We start from the raw sequence: 16,824 nt of genomic DNA, 5'->3' as shown, positions 1-16,824 counted from the left end.
TGTCTACCTGGTACGGAATTTGCCATGTCCAGAGGCAGGCCAATATAACGCCACTTTCCAGCCCTGACTCCCGGCACCATTGAAAAGGAAACAGAGGACCAGAAGCTCCTTATAAGCATCCTCTCTATCCTATGGTGGCGAAGCTGCCCCACGGAGATGAAGCAGCCAAAGCCCCGGGAGACACAATTGTTCTTTCTCTTCCTTTGTCTGTTAGTGGCGCAAAGTGATGCACAAGGACGCTTCGGTGCTAATTTGTCTAAGGCATGCATTGGCCTCATAAAAATAAGAGCAACGGCATGATTTAATTGGACAGAGAGGGATAGCTCAGTGGCATCTGGCCACAGAGGTTGGGACTTCAGTTCCCCACTGGGCCTCCTTGACAAAGAGGCACAGGGTCATCATCATCATCATCATCATCATCATCTGAGAACTGCAGAGCTAGAAAGGGACCCGATGGTTCAAGGGTCTGCAGGGTCCCTTCCAGCTCTACAGTTCTAAGTAGATGGTAGTGGTGATTCAAAGATGCAGCCAACGGAAAACACAGCCCCTTCCTTCCATGGAGAAAGCGACTATCTCGTGAAATGATAAATTATCCACAACCATCTCTGGAGTATGTATTTCCACCCCAAATCCGACAACATTCACTACTACCGTTCGGTCACTTCCTACCTGTTGCTCGACAGGTACTGGCCAATCTTCTCCTGATTGTTCCAGAGCAGGCGATGCAAAGCCAGGACGTTACTGTCGCTGATGAAAGAGAGGCTGTGGTTGACTGTGTCGCTGGCTGGACAATCTGATGCAATGTCAAGGAAAAACCTACAGGTAAAGAGAGGAGAGTTGGTGGGGACCATAATTCTTTTTGGGTCACCTTGGAAAAGCACCTCGCTGGGTTGCCAGATCTGTTTTGCAGGTGTGTGGGTTATGAATGAATGGCATAATGGCCAGAAGCAGATGTTAATGACGCACCCTGCAAGGACACTTTTTTGGGGTTGCTGCACCCGCCGAGGTAAATCAATCAGCCAAACAACAGCAGGGATAGGAGTCGGAAGGTGTGACGCACATAAGATACAAAGCTAGTGTAGATTGCTGTGTTTTTCCTTTGAGTCTGTTAAGTGCTTTCCTTCTCTGAGGCAAGAGGGGGGCCACAAGAGTGAAGAGGGCGGCCGAGTGAACGGATCAGCTCTCTCTCTCCCACCCCAGTGATTTATTTCCAGAACTTAAAACAGCCACTTTGCTGGGGTAAACTAAAAAGACTCATTTCGCCGTCCACCATTCTACAAGAAGGGAGAGTAAGGGCACTTTTCGCTGCTGTTTCCAAGCGTTAGTCGTCACGGACCATGCTGCTTCGGCCACCTCTGGGAATACCACATCGGTCATACGGTCCAGATGTTATTGTGGACAACACACAGCCTCGTGGCAAATACAGTGGTGCCCCGCATAGCGAGGTTAATCCGTTCCGGATTAACCTTCGCTATGGAGAAACATCGCTATACAAAACGGAAAAGCCCATTGGAACGCATTAAACTTTGTTTAATGCATTCCAAATGGGCTCAAAACTCACCGTTCTGCGATGTTTCCCCATAGCGGCAGCCATTTTCGCGCCCTCGGTAAGCGAGAGCAGGGTGCGAAAACGCTGCGCGTGGCCATTTTGGGTCTTCCGGCGGCCATTTTGGAACCGCCGATCAGCTGATTTTTAAAAAACGCTATGCGAAGATCGGTAAGCGAAACGCTTACCGATCGTCGCTAAGCGATTTTTGCCCATTGGAATCGTCGGTATGCCTTCGCATTAGCGATCCCAAAAAACAGATCACTATGCGAATTCGTCGTTATACGGTGCACTCGTTAAGCGGGGCACCACTGTATATGTACCCTCTTTTGAAGCCAGTTTAAAAGCTAGACCACTCCGTGTATCAGTTCTGCGTACGCTCTTGATCTGACTGGTTTGCCTGCTTCAGATCCTTGTATACCACCCAAATGAGTGAAAAGGTCTACTCTCGGCCACTGAACAACCCCGACGCCATGTACGACTGCATCCTGCCGCCTTCAAGCCCTTTAGACTAAAGGGCGCTGGCTTTAGGGTTGAAGGACCAATCTGTAACCTGCTCTGCTGGTTCCGGGCCGCCGGCCGCCTCTCGGACCTAAAGCCACGCCGGCTTCAGGGCCGAATCATCCAATCACCCCCACCCGCCGCAACGGACGGTTTTTCAAGTTTAACTCCAATCAGGCCCAGAAAAACTAAGCCGGCTCGAAAGCTCTGCATTCTAAAGAGGGGGGCTTACCTTCGCGCTGCATCAAAATTGCTCTTCACAAAGTCATTGAAAGGCCGCATGTGCTCCTCTTTCGTAAACAAGACGTGGTTGGCGATGCTTTGCAGTACCTGAACAGCAAATAACGTGGTTGGAGCAACGGATACTCATTGGGACACGAGAGAACGGGTGCTCTGGAACTTCCCTCTTTAGCGTTACTTTGACCGACCAAGTCCTTCAAGTTTTGGGGCCGCACGACTTGTCCGAGCATCTTTCCCCGATGTCATCAACCCACACCCTTAGGTTCTCCCTGGTGCTGTTCCTCCGGGTGGCCACAGCCGGGAAATCATCTCCCATAACAAGGGCCTTTTTCGTGGTGGCCCCAACACTCTGGAATCAACTCCCGGTGGAGCTGCGCCAGGATCCCTCCCTCCCAAAGTTTCAGAGGCTCCTGAAAACTCTCTTTTTAAAAAAGCCTTCCTCGGTGACCCAGGAGGATTTTTTTTACTTATGCCTCACTTTCTGCTAGAAAGCTATAAATGATGCCTTCCGATTTTACAGTTATTATTCATGTGTTTGATTTTAGTTTGACTGCTTGTGCGTTTTTACTTGCTGTAAACCGCCCAGAGCAGCCACTCTGGTCCACACATGCTTAAGATCAAAAAGAGGGTAAGGGACCAACATGATGCTCTTAAAAGCATTCTAGGAAGCAGCTTTAGAAGGGAAAATAAGGACTGAAGGGTGGAAGAACATCGGGGGCGCAGAGAATATTAACATATATGACTAAGAGGATAAAGGAAAACTATAAAGTAGTTTGGAGATTGTATTTAATGCTGGTGAAATTGAATTGTATGGAGAATAAATATTCTGATTTATCATCATCATCATCATCTTAGAACTGGGGAGCTGGCTCTATGGATCATCAAGTCCAGTCCTGCCAAGGAGGCAGAGTGGGGGACTGAACTCCCAACCTCTGGTTCCAAAGCCAGAGACCTAATTTACGGAACTATACTGGAGATGCGATCAGGATACAGGCACTTACATTCACAGATAGTGGGAATGGGAGAATACAGTGAAATTTTGGAGGTTGGTTTTTAAGGTGTTGAAGGATAGATTGAAGATAAATATAGACGTATGCTCTAGAATAGCGCTTTTATCAATATCTGATAGGGAGCGGTGGAATTGGATAGTGAAAGAATTAATATTAAATTTATTATAAATAAGATTACTATCAGCGAAGAATTGGAAAGTAAAGTATGGTTTTCATTAAATAACTGGTATGAAGAAGTTTGGAATGCTGCTATCAATGGCAAGCTAACTGTAATTTTGAGTTTAAAAGGTTTTGATACAGATGAATATTTTAGAGATATCTAGGGAGCTTTTATTGATTTTGTATGAGTGAATGGGATGAGTTGTGCTTCTTCACACAATCCAGTGCAGTTTTGGAAGGGGAATGGGGCTTTGTAAATGGGAAAAGGGGGGAAAAAGTTTGATTATGTCACCAATGGTTCAAGGGGAGGGTGGTGCTGTTGTTATAACTGTACAAGTTATGGTGTTTATGTGTTTGTAGTTATTAAGGACTCAATCCCTCAATCGATTTGGTCATGCGTGTGGCCCACATAGGCTCTCCAAGAGCAGAACCTCTAACATCTTTTGCTTTACACCACAAATGAAGTTTGGATTTCAATCTCCCCTTCGCTAGAATCACTGTAATTTTTAAAACAAACGTTCCGAGCCACACTGCACGAAATCTAACTTTGGCCTCTTGTCCAAAAAAAAAAAAAGAGAGAGAGAGAGAGAGAGAGAGAGAGAGAGAGAGAGAGAGAGAGAGAAGCCGGTCTTTTACCTTGGACATTAGCTTCAACCCCCTTTCGATTCTGGGCGGTGGCTTCTTGTCTAAAATCCCAGCCTCGTAGGGAGAGACGATCGCGGGGTTGATGAAACGCAGAAACATGGCACTGCCGACAGCTCCGATGCTGTTCTGAGGGAATCGCTGACTGACCACCTGGATAGTGTTAAGTCGGAATCCAATAAAGAGACAAATTGGGGGGAAAGAACAAGGAGGGAAGAACTTAAAAGGGAGGTTTCAGGTCCACGGTCAGTGTCAACCCCGTCTACATGCATCCCTGTGCCAGGATTTTAAAAAAGGACAGGATACCAAAAGGGGCTCTCTCGAGTTACGAAGACTCCAGAGGCAAGGGCCAAATTGTTGTTAGAAGGCAAAGGAGAAGAAAAGTTATTCAGAATAGGACAAAGGTTGGCATGATTTTGTTCCAGCGTTCCATTTACACACAACACTCTCTCTCTCATACACACACAGAGAGAGAGACACAGAGAGAGACATTACAGAGAAGCCATTTATAGACAAAGCTGTATAAACTCCAAATAAAAACCCAGACCAAATATATATATAGATCAAATCACAGGAGGGAAAAATAAATTCCACAAGCAAGTATTTAAACTAAATGGAGGTTCAAACCGCCCATTCTTGGTCCCCCCCTGTGCAACCTTCTGCCCACCACCAAGAGTGGAAACCACTCCCCCCCAAGGTCTCCATGCGGGAAAGTCGTTGCAAGATGAACAACGGTCAAGATCCAACAGGTTCATTCTGCGGGACCCCACGGCTTTCCTCCAGACTCCGAGACCTCTACTGCAGCGGTCCCCAATCTTTTTGGGGACCGCGGACCAGCTGAAGAAGGCGGGGGTGCACATACACCCTGCGCGCTCGTGCGCACACGTGAAGCAGTGGGAAGCGTGCATGCGTGTGTAAGCGCACAATCCCCACCCCAACCCTTCACGCGGGCGCTTGGGCGCATGCATGAAGGTGTGGGGGAGCGCTCACGCCGGTGCTGGCACGTGCGTGCATCCGCAAAGCAGCTGTGTGGGGGGGGAGTGCATGCGAGGGGTGGGAGGTCTGTCTTCGTGGCCCAGTCCAGCTTAGGGCATGGAATGACCTCTGCTCCACAGGGCTGAGTAGCACCCAGAGGAGCTGACGTGGGAAGGGAAAGGCAATAATTTCCCAATTTGTGCTGGAGCAAAATACCAAACTCCCCATATCCAAAATACCCCCCCTCCCCATATCCACAGGGGACCCATTCCAAGCCCCTCCCGGCTGAAAAACACAGATTATAGCAAATGCTATTTTAATAGCAAACACATAGTATAGTCTCTGGCTCCCTCTAATGGCTAGTTCTGGCAATGACATCACAGAAATGGATTTTTCTAGCAAATGCTATGCCTAGCATAGTATCTGGCTCCCTCTAGTGGCCAGTTCTGAAACTTCATGGTTAAAATATCTATTTTGGGGATTTTTTTCTTTTAATATTTTCAGACTGTGGATATGTGAATCAGCAGATGCTGATCTGGCAGATAAGGGGGTCCCACTGGATACAGTTGCATCTTTGAGCTATAAAAATATCATGTTCAAATAATCATAAAGAAATCTCCTCACTTCCCTAATGAAGGAGGAGAGAGGAAGAAATAGGCATTAGGTTGTTTGCACACCTTATGCATCAAAGTCTTGGTACAGTCTGGCCCAATTTAGATAAAACGGGTTGCTCTAACAAGCTTTAACTGTCGTCTAGAGCTGGAACGAGCAACCCACTTGAATGCTCTCTGTTCCCCAAGGACTGAATCCTGGCTTCTCTTTAGCATTTATATAGGCAAGGGATCCTATAGGCAGACCAGCCATCCACATCATACCTATAGGTCTACTGTGGGGGAAACAGGGTGCCTATGCAAAATTTGCATCTGACACGTAGATATCTCAGGCAAGCTCAAAAGGATGAACGGGCAGGCCAATTAATTGCGTATCATCAAGTCAATTCTGCCTTATGGTGACCTCATCCAGGGTCTTCTGGGTATGTCATCAAATGACAACTCAATTATGGCGACCCTAATAGGGCTTCCAAGGTAAGTGAGATATTTAAGGAGTGGTTTTACTAAAACTAACTCCTCTGGTGAGTTTCCAAGGCTTAGTGGGGATTTGAACCCAGGCCTCTTGAGTCCTAGTCCTTCACTCTATCAACTACATCACAATTTCCAAGGATACAGTACTCTGAAGTGGTGCCACACAGTCAAACAAAAATAATCATGCGCCGTCAAGTCAATTCTTATGGTGACATTTTTTAGGGTTTTCTAGGTAGAGGGACTACTCAGAAGTAGTTGGCCACTCCTTTCTTCTGTGGGGGGCTATCCTGCTGGCTCTATTCCCAAGAGGCACAGTGGGAAATCAAACTTCCAACCTCTGGCTCTAGCCAGGAACCTGAGCTATTGAGCCACCCAGCTGCAATCACAACCCCACCATGCATGAAGAAATAAAAACTTACACTTCTTATCTCTGAACACCCAGAGGAAGTTTTTGTGGCCATATGTAGAAAAACCAAAAACTGTATCAATTTGCTTTAAAATTCTAGATCACTTTCCCCCCAAAAAAACCTGGTGACTCTAGATTTACTGGACTCAGGGAAGGTGGGTGGGTGGGAAATGTCACATTTGAACGTGAATTTAATCTTTAAGTTTCCCTTTCCGATTCTGTGCCTAATCAAAAACGCAGGTATGCCTTTGAATTCATACTGCTCTGGTTCTGTAATGCAATTTTTCAATTTAAAAAGAAACAGAGGAATGAATATACTCAGGGGGGAAATGATGAACAAAAATAGTTATCTTTGTGTAAATAATGCACAACATAGTGTACAACGCATATGATATCTCAGGGAACTGGTCAAAAAAAACATGCAAGTTCAGAGAACAGATGGACAAGAGCCATCGTACAATAAAACATTCAGGCAAAAAACAACAACCCCAAAATCATTACAACTCATAATATTTGCACATCAACCCAAAATTCCACCTTAACCAAAGCTCACCTGAACAGGCTGTTTTGCACTGGCAACTCCCCAAAAATTTCATAAGGCAGCGAGAAAATCTTATAGAGTTAAAGAAAAGAAAAGAAAAGAAAAACCAAGGCAGTCGAAATACAGGGGAAATTCTTCCATTTTCCAACGCAGTGTCTTGGTTAAACAAACACTTTTTGAAAATCTACATGAAGCAAACTAGCGTCTTTGCAAAAGGACTCGGGGTCACTTTTTAGCTTTCGGGGTGGGGGGGAGGTTGGAAAGTAAAGCCAGTTCGTTTTTGCACACGTGTTATATACTCCCAACTGCACAAACAGACACAGATGCACAAATACCATATTTTTCTGTGTATAAGACTATAAGGTAAAGGTTCCCCTTGACAATTTTTGTCCAGTCGTGTTCGACTCTAGGGGGCGGTGCTCATCCCCGTTTCCAAGCCATAGAGCCAGCGTTTTGTCCGAAGACAATCTTCCGTGGTCACGTGGCCAGTGCGACTTAGACACGGAACGCTGTTACCTTCCCACCAAGGTGGTCCCTATTTATCTACTCGCATGTACATGCTTTTGAACTGGTAGGTTGGCGGGAGATGGGACAAGCGACGGGCGCTCACTCCGTCACGTGGATTCGATCTTACAGCTGAAGATATACAGACCTTACAGCACAGAGGCTTCTGCGGTTTAACCACTTTTGTCTAAAATCTTTAGAATAAAAATTGACGGCTGTCTTATACACGGAAGTAAGCTGAGGCGAGAACAAAAACAAGTGGAAGGGAAAGCAGGGATCAAAGCGATCCTGCAGCGCTTTGATCCCTTTTCCCCTACACTTGCTAAGGCCCACTTAGATTTCTTACTTTTGGATTAGAAAAGTGTGGGGTGTCTTATACATGTGGGTGTCTTATACACGGAAAAATACGGGTAACTATGAACAGTGCACCACTGGGTTTTTTCCCCCCAAAGATGATTGAACAGTGATTGTGTTGGAAGCACTCTTTGCGATGCCGTGTGGTCATTACAGCCAGACGTCCCAACGGCAGACATTAACTGTGCCAATTAATGCCTGTTTTTCCAAGTTGTTGAGGCTTCTGTTCTGATTTTGTCTTACCAAGCTCCCCTTTGCTTCCAATCCCAAGCCCTCAACACCATGGAGGAAAAAACCGGAGAGGGAGACAGGTCCTCCTCTAGAACAAGGGGGGAGGTGGTGGCTGTTAAGAATATACCAGTGCAAATATATGCCTTGTCCTTATTTACTGGCTCCCCCCTTGTGTCTCTAGACATAGCAAGTGGCGACCAGGAGATGGGCACGGGAATCGTGATGCGGAGCTGCGGAAAGCCTGCCTTCCGAAGAGAGAAACTCACACAGGCACATACAGAATCTTCCCATGTTGCTTTTATCTTTCATAGAAACAGATGTGAATTCAGACCGGTGTTAATTAATTAAAATGAAAGCTCTTTGGTGCCAGAATTAGTAGAATGATATTTTTTTTTCAATGAGAGTCGAGAAAGCTAGAGAGTGAAAAGGTGGTGTGTTTTTTTTTTTTTTTTGAGAAAAGAAGGGAAAAACAGAAATCGGGGGAGAAAGAGAATTTTGTGTGCATGGAAAAGAAACGGCGAAGAAAACTTCTCGGAAACTTACTGATTTTTTGTTTTCCTTTTTTTCTTTTACGGTAGCTTTATTCAGGAGAGAGTGGCAAGTTGCCTACAGAACAGAGATGAGCACAAACAAGTCACAGCACCAACCACATACAGCAACACAAAAAAAAAACCAACAACAACACAACCCAATGTTGATCTGTACACAAAATTACACAATCAAATGTAACAAAACGGAACAGAAAATGAAATATACACAGTAATGTTGGATGAGAGTTTGTATTTTGTGGGTGACTGCAATTCGTTCACAAATACAAAAGGAAGCAAATGTCAGGCTCCAATCATTTCTACTATTTCTGGCTAGGTTTAAGCGTTTTTAAGGTGGCTTTCTAATTGGACACAGCAATCTGCTGCTTATTAGTATAGGTGGTGTTTAGAACATGTGGGTTTCCTTGGCCGAAAGCTGTCAGTCAACATCTTCGCTTAATTTGATTATGAAGCGTGCTTGTGTTTTTTTCCAAATAACAGCACCAAGCCGTCTGCAAAGTCAGGTTTTTCAGATACAAGGCCATGCCCAACGTGACTGGGGGGGGGGGCGGGAGAGGACCGATTCCACTCCACAAAGGATTATACAATTGCTGCTTCTCTCATGGCCCATCACCTACACAAAATCTTGAGTAAGACCTCCATATCTATGGCAGATCAGTTCAAAGTCACCGCTAGGCAGATGCTGGAAAATGCAGATTACAGCCAACAGCATTTTAACAGGGAAGCTACACGCAGCATGGTCTCTGGTTCCCTCTGGTGGCCAGTTCTGGTAGCTTCATCTTTAGAAATATATATTTCTGGGATTTTTCTTTTAATATTTTTAGACTTTGGATAAGCGAATCAGAGGATACTGATCCCACAGATACAGGGGTCCTACTGTATTCTCCTGGCCTGCCCCCTGGTTAGTATTTCTGCACAACATCCCAAGCCACCTATTACTCCAAAAACTACACCAGTTCAATCCCTTTTATTCTTACCAATAAATATGCATCAAGACAGAATACACCAGCCAAAGCAAATGAAAGCTTCATACATTCATCTCCACCCTGTTAAATAAAGCAAGCTAAGGATCTCAAAAATATTTACTTATGGCACTATGATAGGAAACTGTGGTCTCCGGAAATGATTATTCTCTTTAGTCAAATTTGCATAGATTTCCCCCTGGAAAATCTGGCTCAATGCTTGATTGTGCTGAAACCCAGAGCATGCCATATCTCTCGAAACAGAGGGGAAAAAAGACAGGTTTATTTGCTCGATCATGCATGTTTCAACTTATGATTCAGCAATTCCACATACACATACCCTGTTGTTACAGGCAGCCGGGCACGTCCTTTGAATTTAAAACGGCAGGAGGAGCACGGAAGGGTTAAGGAGAGAGCCGATCCCACAGAAAGTCGGGGAGAACACAGGACTCAAAGCTCCTCTTCCGGCTGGGGAAAGGTTTTGAATGTTTTCCTTTTCAAACAGCCTATTAAGTCATCGCCCGATTTAGGGGTAAAAGGTCTGAATACCCTAAGTTGCAACCGACAGTGATCAACAAGCTCTCCCAACTTGCCATCTTAATGACTTTCATGAACTTTCTCATACACTTATCCCTGGAGAAGAGGTGGGAAATGTGGGTTAATATATCTATCTATCTATCTATCTCCAACATGGCTCCAAGAATAATTGGTCTCATGGAGGACTGTTGTCCTAAAGCCCTTTGGCAAGTCTTCCTGATTTCCAAACAAATATCCTTGGAAAGACGGGAGCGACCGAGGCTTGGCTGGGAAGAGAAGCAACGGCAGGGTCTTAGGATTGACATTCCCCTGATGTATAGGATTTTTAATTTCTGGATCTCCCTACTCCATAAATTGGAAAGGAAGGCAAACAAAGCAGCTAATTCCATGCACCTGGGCAGGAAAGAAGGCTTAAGCACAGGGTCAGCCATGTCCCGCCTTGGGAATGATGATTGCAACACCTCTTTGCTCGCCCACCAATCTTCCATATAGCCACCACCCAAGCCATTCCAGAAAAATAAGCAGGATGAGAATTTCACACAAGCCAGTGTAGCTGGGCATTTAGCACGAGACAGATTCCAGATTTTGAGACCATACTGAGCTCAGAGAATTCCAAAAATGAGGGGGGGAAAAACCCATCTACCCTTAAAATCGGCCAATGCTGAATTTGTGCCATGTTGGCTGAGCTATTCCGAAGTGTCTAGTCCAAAATAAAATAGAACATGTTATCCCTGCAATGATTTAAAGAGACTCTACCTCAACAGTGAAGCCACAAGGCAAAGCGGGGACTGGACATTGGTATCCAGCAGAAGAGGTGTAACAGGCAGCCCGCCAGATGGGTTTGGACTGCAGCTCCCATCAACCCCAGTCACCAAAACCAATGGTGAGGAATGCTAGGAGTCGGAGTCCAAAATCCTCTAGAGGGCTGTTCTTTATTCACTCTTGGATTACTGCTTGTTTGGTGGGGCTTATGCTGTTGGGTTCAGGTCAACTCAAGAACCACAGTCCAATTCCGGAAGCTCCAGTAGGCAAGGAAACCTCAACTGCTCTCATCAAAGCCAAGAGAACAATATATGACTATGCATTGCCTCCCCGGGCATTTCAAATTTCATAGTCCCATCACCGTAAAGGCTATTAGCAAAATTCATTTTATGCTTTTAGCATAATGTAGTACGTCTAAAACAGAAACAGCAGACTCTGCTGTCTTCCCACAGATTGGAAATTAGAACTACAGCAGGATTCCTGTATTTGCGGGGGACTGGTTCCAAGCCCCATGTGAATGATGAAAACTGCGGATAATAGTGAATGCTATACATAGCATGGTGAAAGAAATCCAGAAATACATATTTTCATCTGTATTACCAGAACTGGCCACTAGAGGGAGTCAGAGACCATGTTATGTGTTGTACTTGAAGAATGCATAGCATGCTCTCTGGCTCCTCTAGTGGCCAGTTCTGGTAAATACATCATAAAAGTACTTATTTCTAGTTTTTTCTTTTAATATTTTCAGAACACAGGTAAGTGAAGCCGCAGATATGGGAGTCCTAATGTATTATTGGCTGATGGGATCCAGTTCTCACTTCGTAAAGATAACGCCTATCTACTTCTTCAGAAGCATAAGATTAACGTGGAAGCACTTTCTAAAAAGTGATAAATTCTCTTTTAATTCATAAAACCAACATGTCACACATACAAGAAACAGGTAACACAACTTCCATCAATCACTGCAGACCTTTCCTCACACCCCAGATTACCATCAGAACCCCAGGCATTTTATCCTAAGAAACAGTTAAGAACCAACTCTATTGCCCTCTTGAAACTTTGTCTTTATTGGGAGAAAGATTTATTGCGATAATTTTAGCAAGATTTAGCAAATGAACCACCATCCTTAGGAGTACAAATATTCTCTATTACAAAAAAACCTTCTATCGGAAGGGTGGTCAAAAGGCAACTCTATTTCAAGGGCTGCTCAGGCCAAAGACACACAGGGTCTTCTATACTCAGACTTTCCCACTTTGGTGAGATGTACAGTACTACAGTTCTGTTTTAATATAATACCAATCCAATAATCTGTTCACATAGTGGCCAAGTAGGTAAGGTGAGATAAAGGTTCCCCTTGACAATTTTTGTCCAGTCGTGTTCGACTCTAGGGGGTGGTGCTCATCCCCGTTTCCAAGCCATAGAGCCAGCGTTTTGTCCGACTTAGACACGGAATGCTGTTACCTTCCCACCAAGGTGGCCCCTATTGATCTACTTGCATTTGCATGCTTTCGAACCGCTAGGTTGGCGGGAGCGGGACAAGCGATGGGCATTCACTCCGTCACGTGGATTCGATCTTACAACTGCTGGTCTTCTGACCCTGCAGCACAGGCTTCTGCGATTTAGCCCACAGCGCCACCACGTCCCAAGCAGGAGACGCGTGCAATGGCACCTTCTCAAGTATACCCAGCCTGACTAACAGGGATTAAAAGCGTCAACCTCCATACAGTCAGACAAATCCCTCTTAAAGATTGTTCCATTTGGGAGGGACGGTGTAGCAAAGTAAGAGTTTAACTTAGTTAAAAGTAAGAGTTAAACACAAAGTAAGAGTTAAACACAATGTGCATCGTGTTTTCATAATTCCAAAGAAAACTCTACTCATGATCCCGCATAACGCCTTGCTCCTTTATGGGTATCTCCAATGGCTGAATAGAAGTCCGTGGTATCCATAAGGGACTGGTTCCAAGACCAGCCCCATGGATGCTCAAAAATGTGCAAGTATCAAACACTATACTCCACGTGGTAAAATACACTCCGGAAAAACATATAATTAGGTGTTTCTGGGGTTTTCTAAATCAGTATTTTCAGCCAGCGGAGAAGCGAGCCAGCGGATACTGATTCCCGCGGATAGAGGGTCCAACTGAACAAGCTGTTTTACAAAATGAGACGGGCTCCAAATTATGTCAGGTGGATTGGAAAGGCAATAGCGGAAGGAAAGTACACAGAATTTCCGGGGAGTGGTTTAGGGCGGGTCAGTCACCCATTCAAAGCAGAACCTCATTTACATCGTAAAAATGGACAGCCGAGAAGAGATCCATCTCTGTTGCACTGAAAGGCAGGATAAAATGAACTCAACCAATAAGAAGAAATCGTTTTTGACTCTACTGCAAACTCCAGGATAGCGAAACTCTGCGTCTGAGGACCAAATTCAAGGGTCCCACTTCAACGTAGGTGAGGTAGAAGGCAAAAGGATACTCCTAAACATATCAATGTTTGTTTTTTAAAAAATTTTATGCTTACTGCCAGTAACGAAGCCATAGAAGAGGCATCTCCATCTTTCAGAACGGGAAGAAAATGCATTAAAAAAAAACCTAGGGCGAGTTGACAATGGACAAGATGGCGAGGAAAGAGAGCTGTGAATCTCTGAGGGAACCCAGAGATGGATTTGGCCCCCAGGCCTGACGTTCTTCACTGATTCTTTCACCGGGCTGAACAAAACATGTCAGGGCCTTGGACCAAGGGACCCTCCTCCTTCGGGGAGAACAGAGAATTAACCCACTAGCCCGAAGCCCTGTCAGTCTATAACTGGAGACAGATGACCATCTCAGGGAGCTACATCAGCACCGGACAAAAGGGCCCTGGGCAAGGCAGTAATGTTCGCATCTCCAGAGACCCACCCGTGCCTCTTTCTTCTATGGAGGTCAGCCTTTGAAGGGGAGGGGGGAACAGGACAAAAGTGGACATCTACAAAATCTATCTGCCTTCCCACCGATTGCACAGGTCTAAGGCATAATGCAGTCGTAAGAGATGCGAGTTTTTTTATACCACCTCGACGTTAAGACCATGCACTTCCCAGTCCAGGCCTACCTGATAAAGACAGTGGCACACACTGCGAAGCTGGGGTGGGAATTCTGCAGAGGAGTTGATGATGGCATGGAAGAACTTCTCCGTCATCTGCAGGAGGCTCCGTTGGTTGTCTTCGAGGCTTTCACTCGACTCCAGCCTGCAAGAGAAGGCTTGTCAGGGATTTGCCAAGGGGACCAGATCGACTTCTAAGAACGCAGAACGAGTCACGATGGGCCACTCAGAGCTACAGTGGCCCTTCCTTTTTTTTTTTCTGACGGCTCCCACGACAGAAAGCTTCTCGGCAGGAAATGGGACTGGCACAGTGACCGTCCCAACACACCAGAGCCTCGATCACATCACTAAAAGCTGGACGTCGAAAAGCTTTGCAAAGCGAGGAGTCCTGCTCTGCTTTGCGCTTTTCCAGTGGCAAGTCAGCCTAAATCCAGCTCTTCTGATGCCATCCTTCCAAAAGGAAGAGGCCAACATCTGGATTGCCCTATCGACGACCAGCGACCGGAATATACCGTATTTTCCGTGTATAAGACCCCCCCCCACTTTTCTAATCCAAAATTACAAAATCTAAGTGGGGCTTAGCAAGTGCAGGGGGAAAGGGATCAAAGCGCTGCAGGATCTCTTTGATCCCTGCTTTCCCCTCCACTTGTTTTTGTTCTCTCCCCATCTTACGTATAAGATGATCCTCAATTTTTAGTCTAAAGATTTTAGACAAAAGTAGTCTTATAAACAGAAAAATATGGTATATAGACTCATCCATCCAAGCCTAATTGCAGACTGCTTTTATATAGGTTTTATTGGTAGGTTGCTTTGGAAACCAATCTTGCCTGAAAAGCAAGATGTAACGGTGTTGGGCTGCTGTGTCCTTCCAGATGTGGAGGTGGGACTTGCACCTCACATCAGCCCGACTCAGCACAGGCAGTGGTGAAAGAATATGAAAGCTGCATTCCATTAACCTCGAAAGGGCCACCAGAGGCTTCCTTCCACCACCAACTCACTACTCAAAATTTACTCAAGAAACCCAAAGCAAATATCATTCCAGAGATGCATAGCTGGACGTATCGATGGGTTCACATTTCTAACCTGAAGGTAGGTTATGATGGATTCACATCCCAGAGAAAGGAAACTGAAGGCCATTAATTGTACGGCTCCAAGAGCAGGCTGAAAAAGCCCTACGGCTCCAGACTTCACTGACTCTTAATGCTCTGGCACCAAACAAGGGATGCAAAGGAGACAAGACTATTGCAAGGGCCAAATGGGTCCTCGTGCCAGACGAGATCCTTGGCCCTTGCTTAAGAAACTCATCATTTGCCCCACTTTTTGTAAGCACAGTAGGACCCTTGTATCTTTAGGATCAGTACGCGCTGATTCACTTCTCCACAGCCTGAAAATATTTAATTTTTTTTAATCCTATATATATATATATATTTCCAAAGGTGAAATTACAGGACTGGTCACTAGAGGGAACCAGAGACCATGTTAGGTATAGCATTCACTATTATAATAGTTTTTCCATGTTTTTCAGCATCTGCCAGGGGTTTGGAACCAATTCCCTGTGGATACAGTGGTCCTACTGTAAAAACAAAACCAAGCAACTTCTACTCCTACTTTGCAGCCTGGGGCTCATCTGATGATATGAAAACCACCAGGGCTACACGAAGAAACCAGTTCATCAAATATGGGTCGCACCCCTCCCTTCCCACCCCCGCCATACAGAGGAGAGGACAGAACGCTGTAGTTAATCTCTTCCCTCTCTGCCCTCCCCCTGAGCCCAAAATCCAAACCTCGTAGGGTCCACTTCAAAGCTAACATGCTGCCATTCCGTACAGGTAATAATGTTCCTTAATAAAGGTTCCAAAAGCTTCTGTAGGTAAGTGGCACCATAGACCTGCGTAAGAGAATTTAACCCACTTTGTTATTTCACGATGGCTTCCAGCAGGGATAACCAAGCAGTTAAATCTGACATTCCATGAAACGAACACGGGATGACATCAAAAATGACATCCTCTCCACCGCTAAAAACCTGTAGCGAGTCTATGTCTCCCCATCTCAAAATTACAGTGTCTCCCCATCTCAATATTGTGTGAAATCAACAGGTTGTGAAATCAGCTCGGTTCCACCACCTTCCCGGGGTGAGGACACAAGAGAGGGCCTTCTCGGTGGTGGCTTCCAGGCTTTGAAATGCATGGTTCTGAGAAGCCAGGCTAAACACCCTATATATTGTCTTTCTGTCACCAGGCAAAGACCTTCCCTCTTCAGGCAGATCTTTAAGTGGTAAGTTATCTCAAGAATGCTAGTTTTTAACTTATACAGTGGTACCTCGCAAGATGAATGCCTCAGGCAATGAAAAACTTGCAAGACGAAAGCATGTTGCAAGTTTTTTAGCTGCCCCGCAAGACGAAGATATTTTCGTCTTGCAAGGTACGTTTTCCCATAGGAATGCATTGAAATTTAATTATATTGCCCAGCACCATTGGAGGACTGCTGGGAGACCTCTGAAAGCAGCAATCGCAGTTGTGGGGGACCCCCGCCAGTCCTCCGATGGTGCTTCCCCAGCTCCCTACCTGGTAAGTGACTTTTTCAGAGTTTTTTGGCCCACAGGAACGCATTAATTAAATTTCAATGCATTCCTATGGGAAAACGTACCTCGCAAGACGAAAATTTCGCAAGACGACAGGTCTCGCGGAACGAATTATTTTCATCTCGCGAGGCACCACTGTAGGTTTGTAATTTTTTTTTTTTAACTGTT

The 16,824-nt window shown here is 45.3% G+C and overlaps 1 protein-coding gene across 2 annotated transcripts in view; it reads right to left on the bottom strand.

Moving 5' to 3' along the window:
* Nucleotides 1-16,824, bottom strand: part of NF1 (neurofibromin 1) — a 150,447-nt gene that overhangs the window by 89,115 nt on the left and 44,508 nt on the right. Inside the window, exons 29-34 of one of the 2 annotated variants that reach the window (XM_072978480.2) lie at nt 15,860-15,963; nt 14,085-14,220; nt 8,735-8,797; nt 4,093-4,251; nt 2,280-2,377; nt 670-816 (exon numbers count right to left, since the gene is read on the bottom strand). In XM_072978480.2, the coding sequence (XP_072834581.2) occupies nt 670-816; nt 2,280-2,377; nt 4,093-4,251; nt 8,735-8,797; nt 14,085-14,220; nt 15,860-15,963 (707 nt within the window). The remainder of the gene's footprint in view (nt 1-669; nt 817-2,279; nt 2,378-4,092; nt 4,252-8,734; nt 8,798-14,084; nt 14,221-15,859; nt 15,964-16,824) is intronic. The other variant, XM_072978481.2, reaches the window with a different exon arrangement.

The sequence above is a fragment of the Pogona vitticeps genome, chromosome 7, assembly GCF_051106095.1.
Source record: "Pogona vitticeps strain Pit_001003342236 chromosome 7, PviZW2.1, whole genome shotgun sequence".
Classification (NCBI taxonomy): Eukaryota; Metazoa; Chordata; class Lepidosauria; order Squamata; family Agamidae; genus Pogona; species Pogona vitticeps.
Note: the sequence above shows the minus strand (reverse complement) of the source record. Positions and strands in the feature narration are given on the sequence as shown.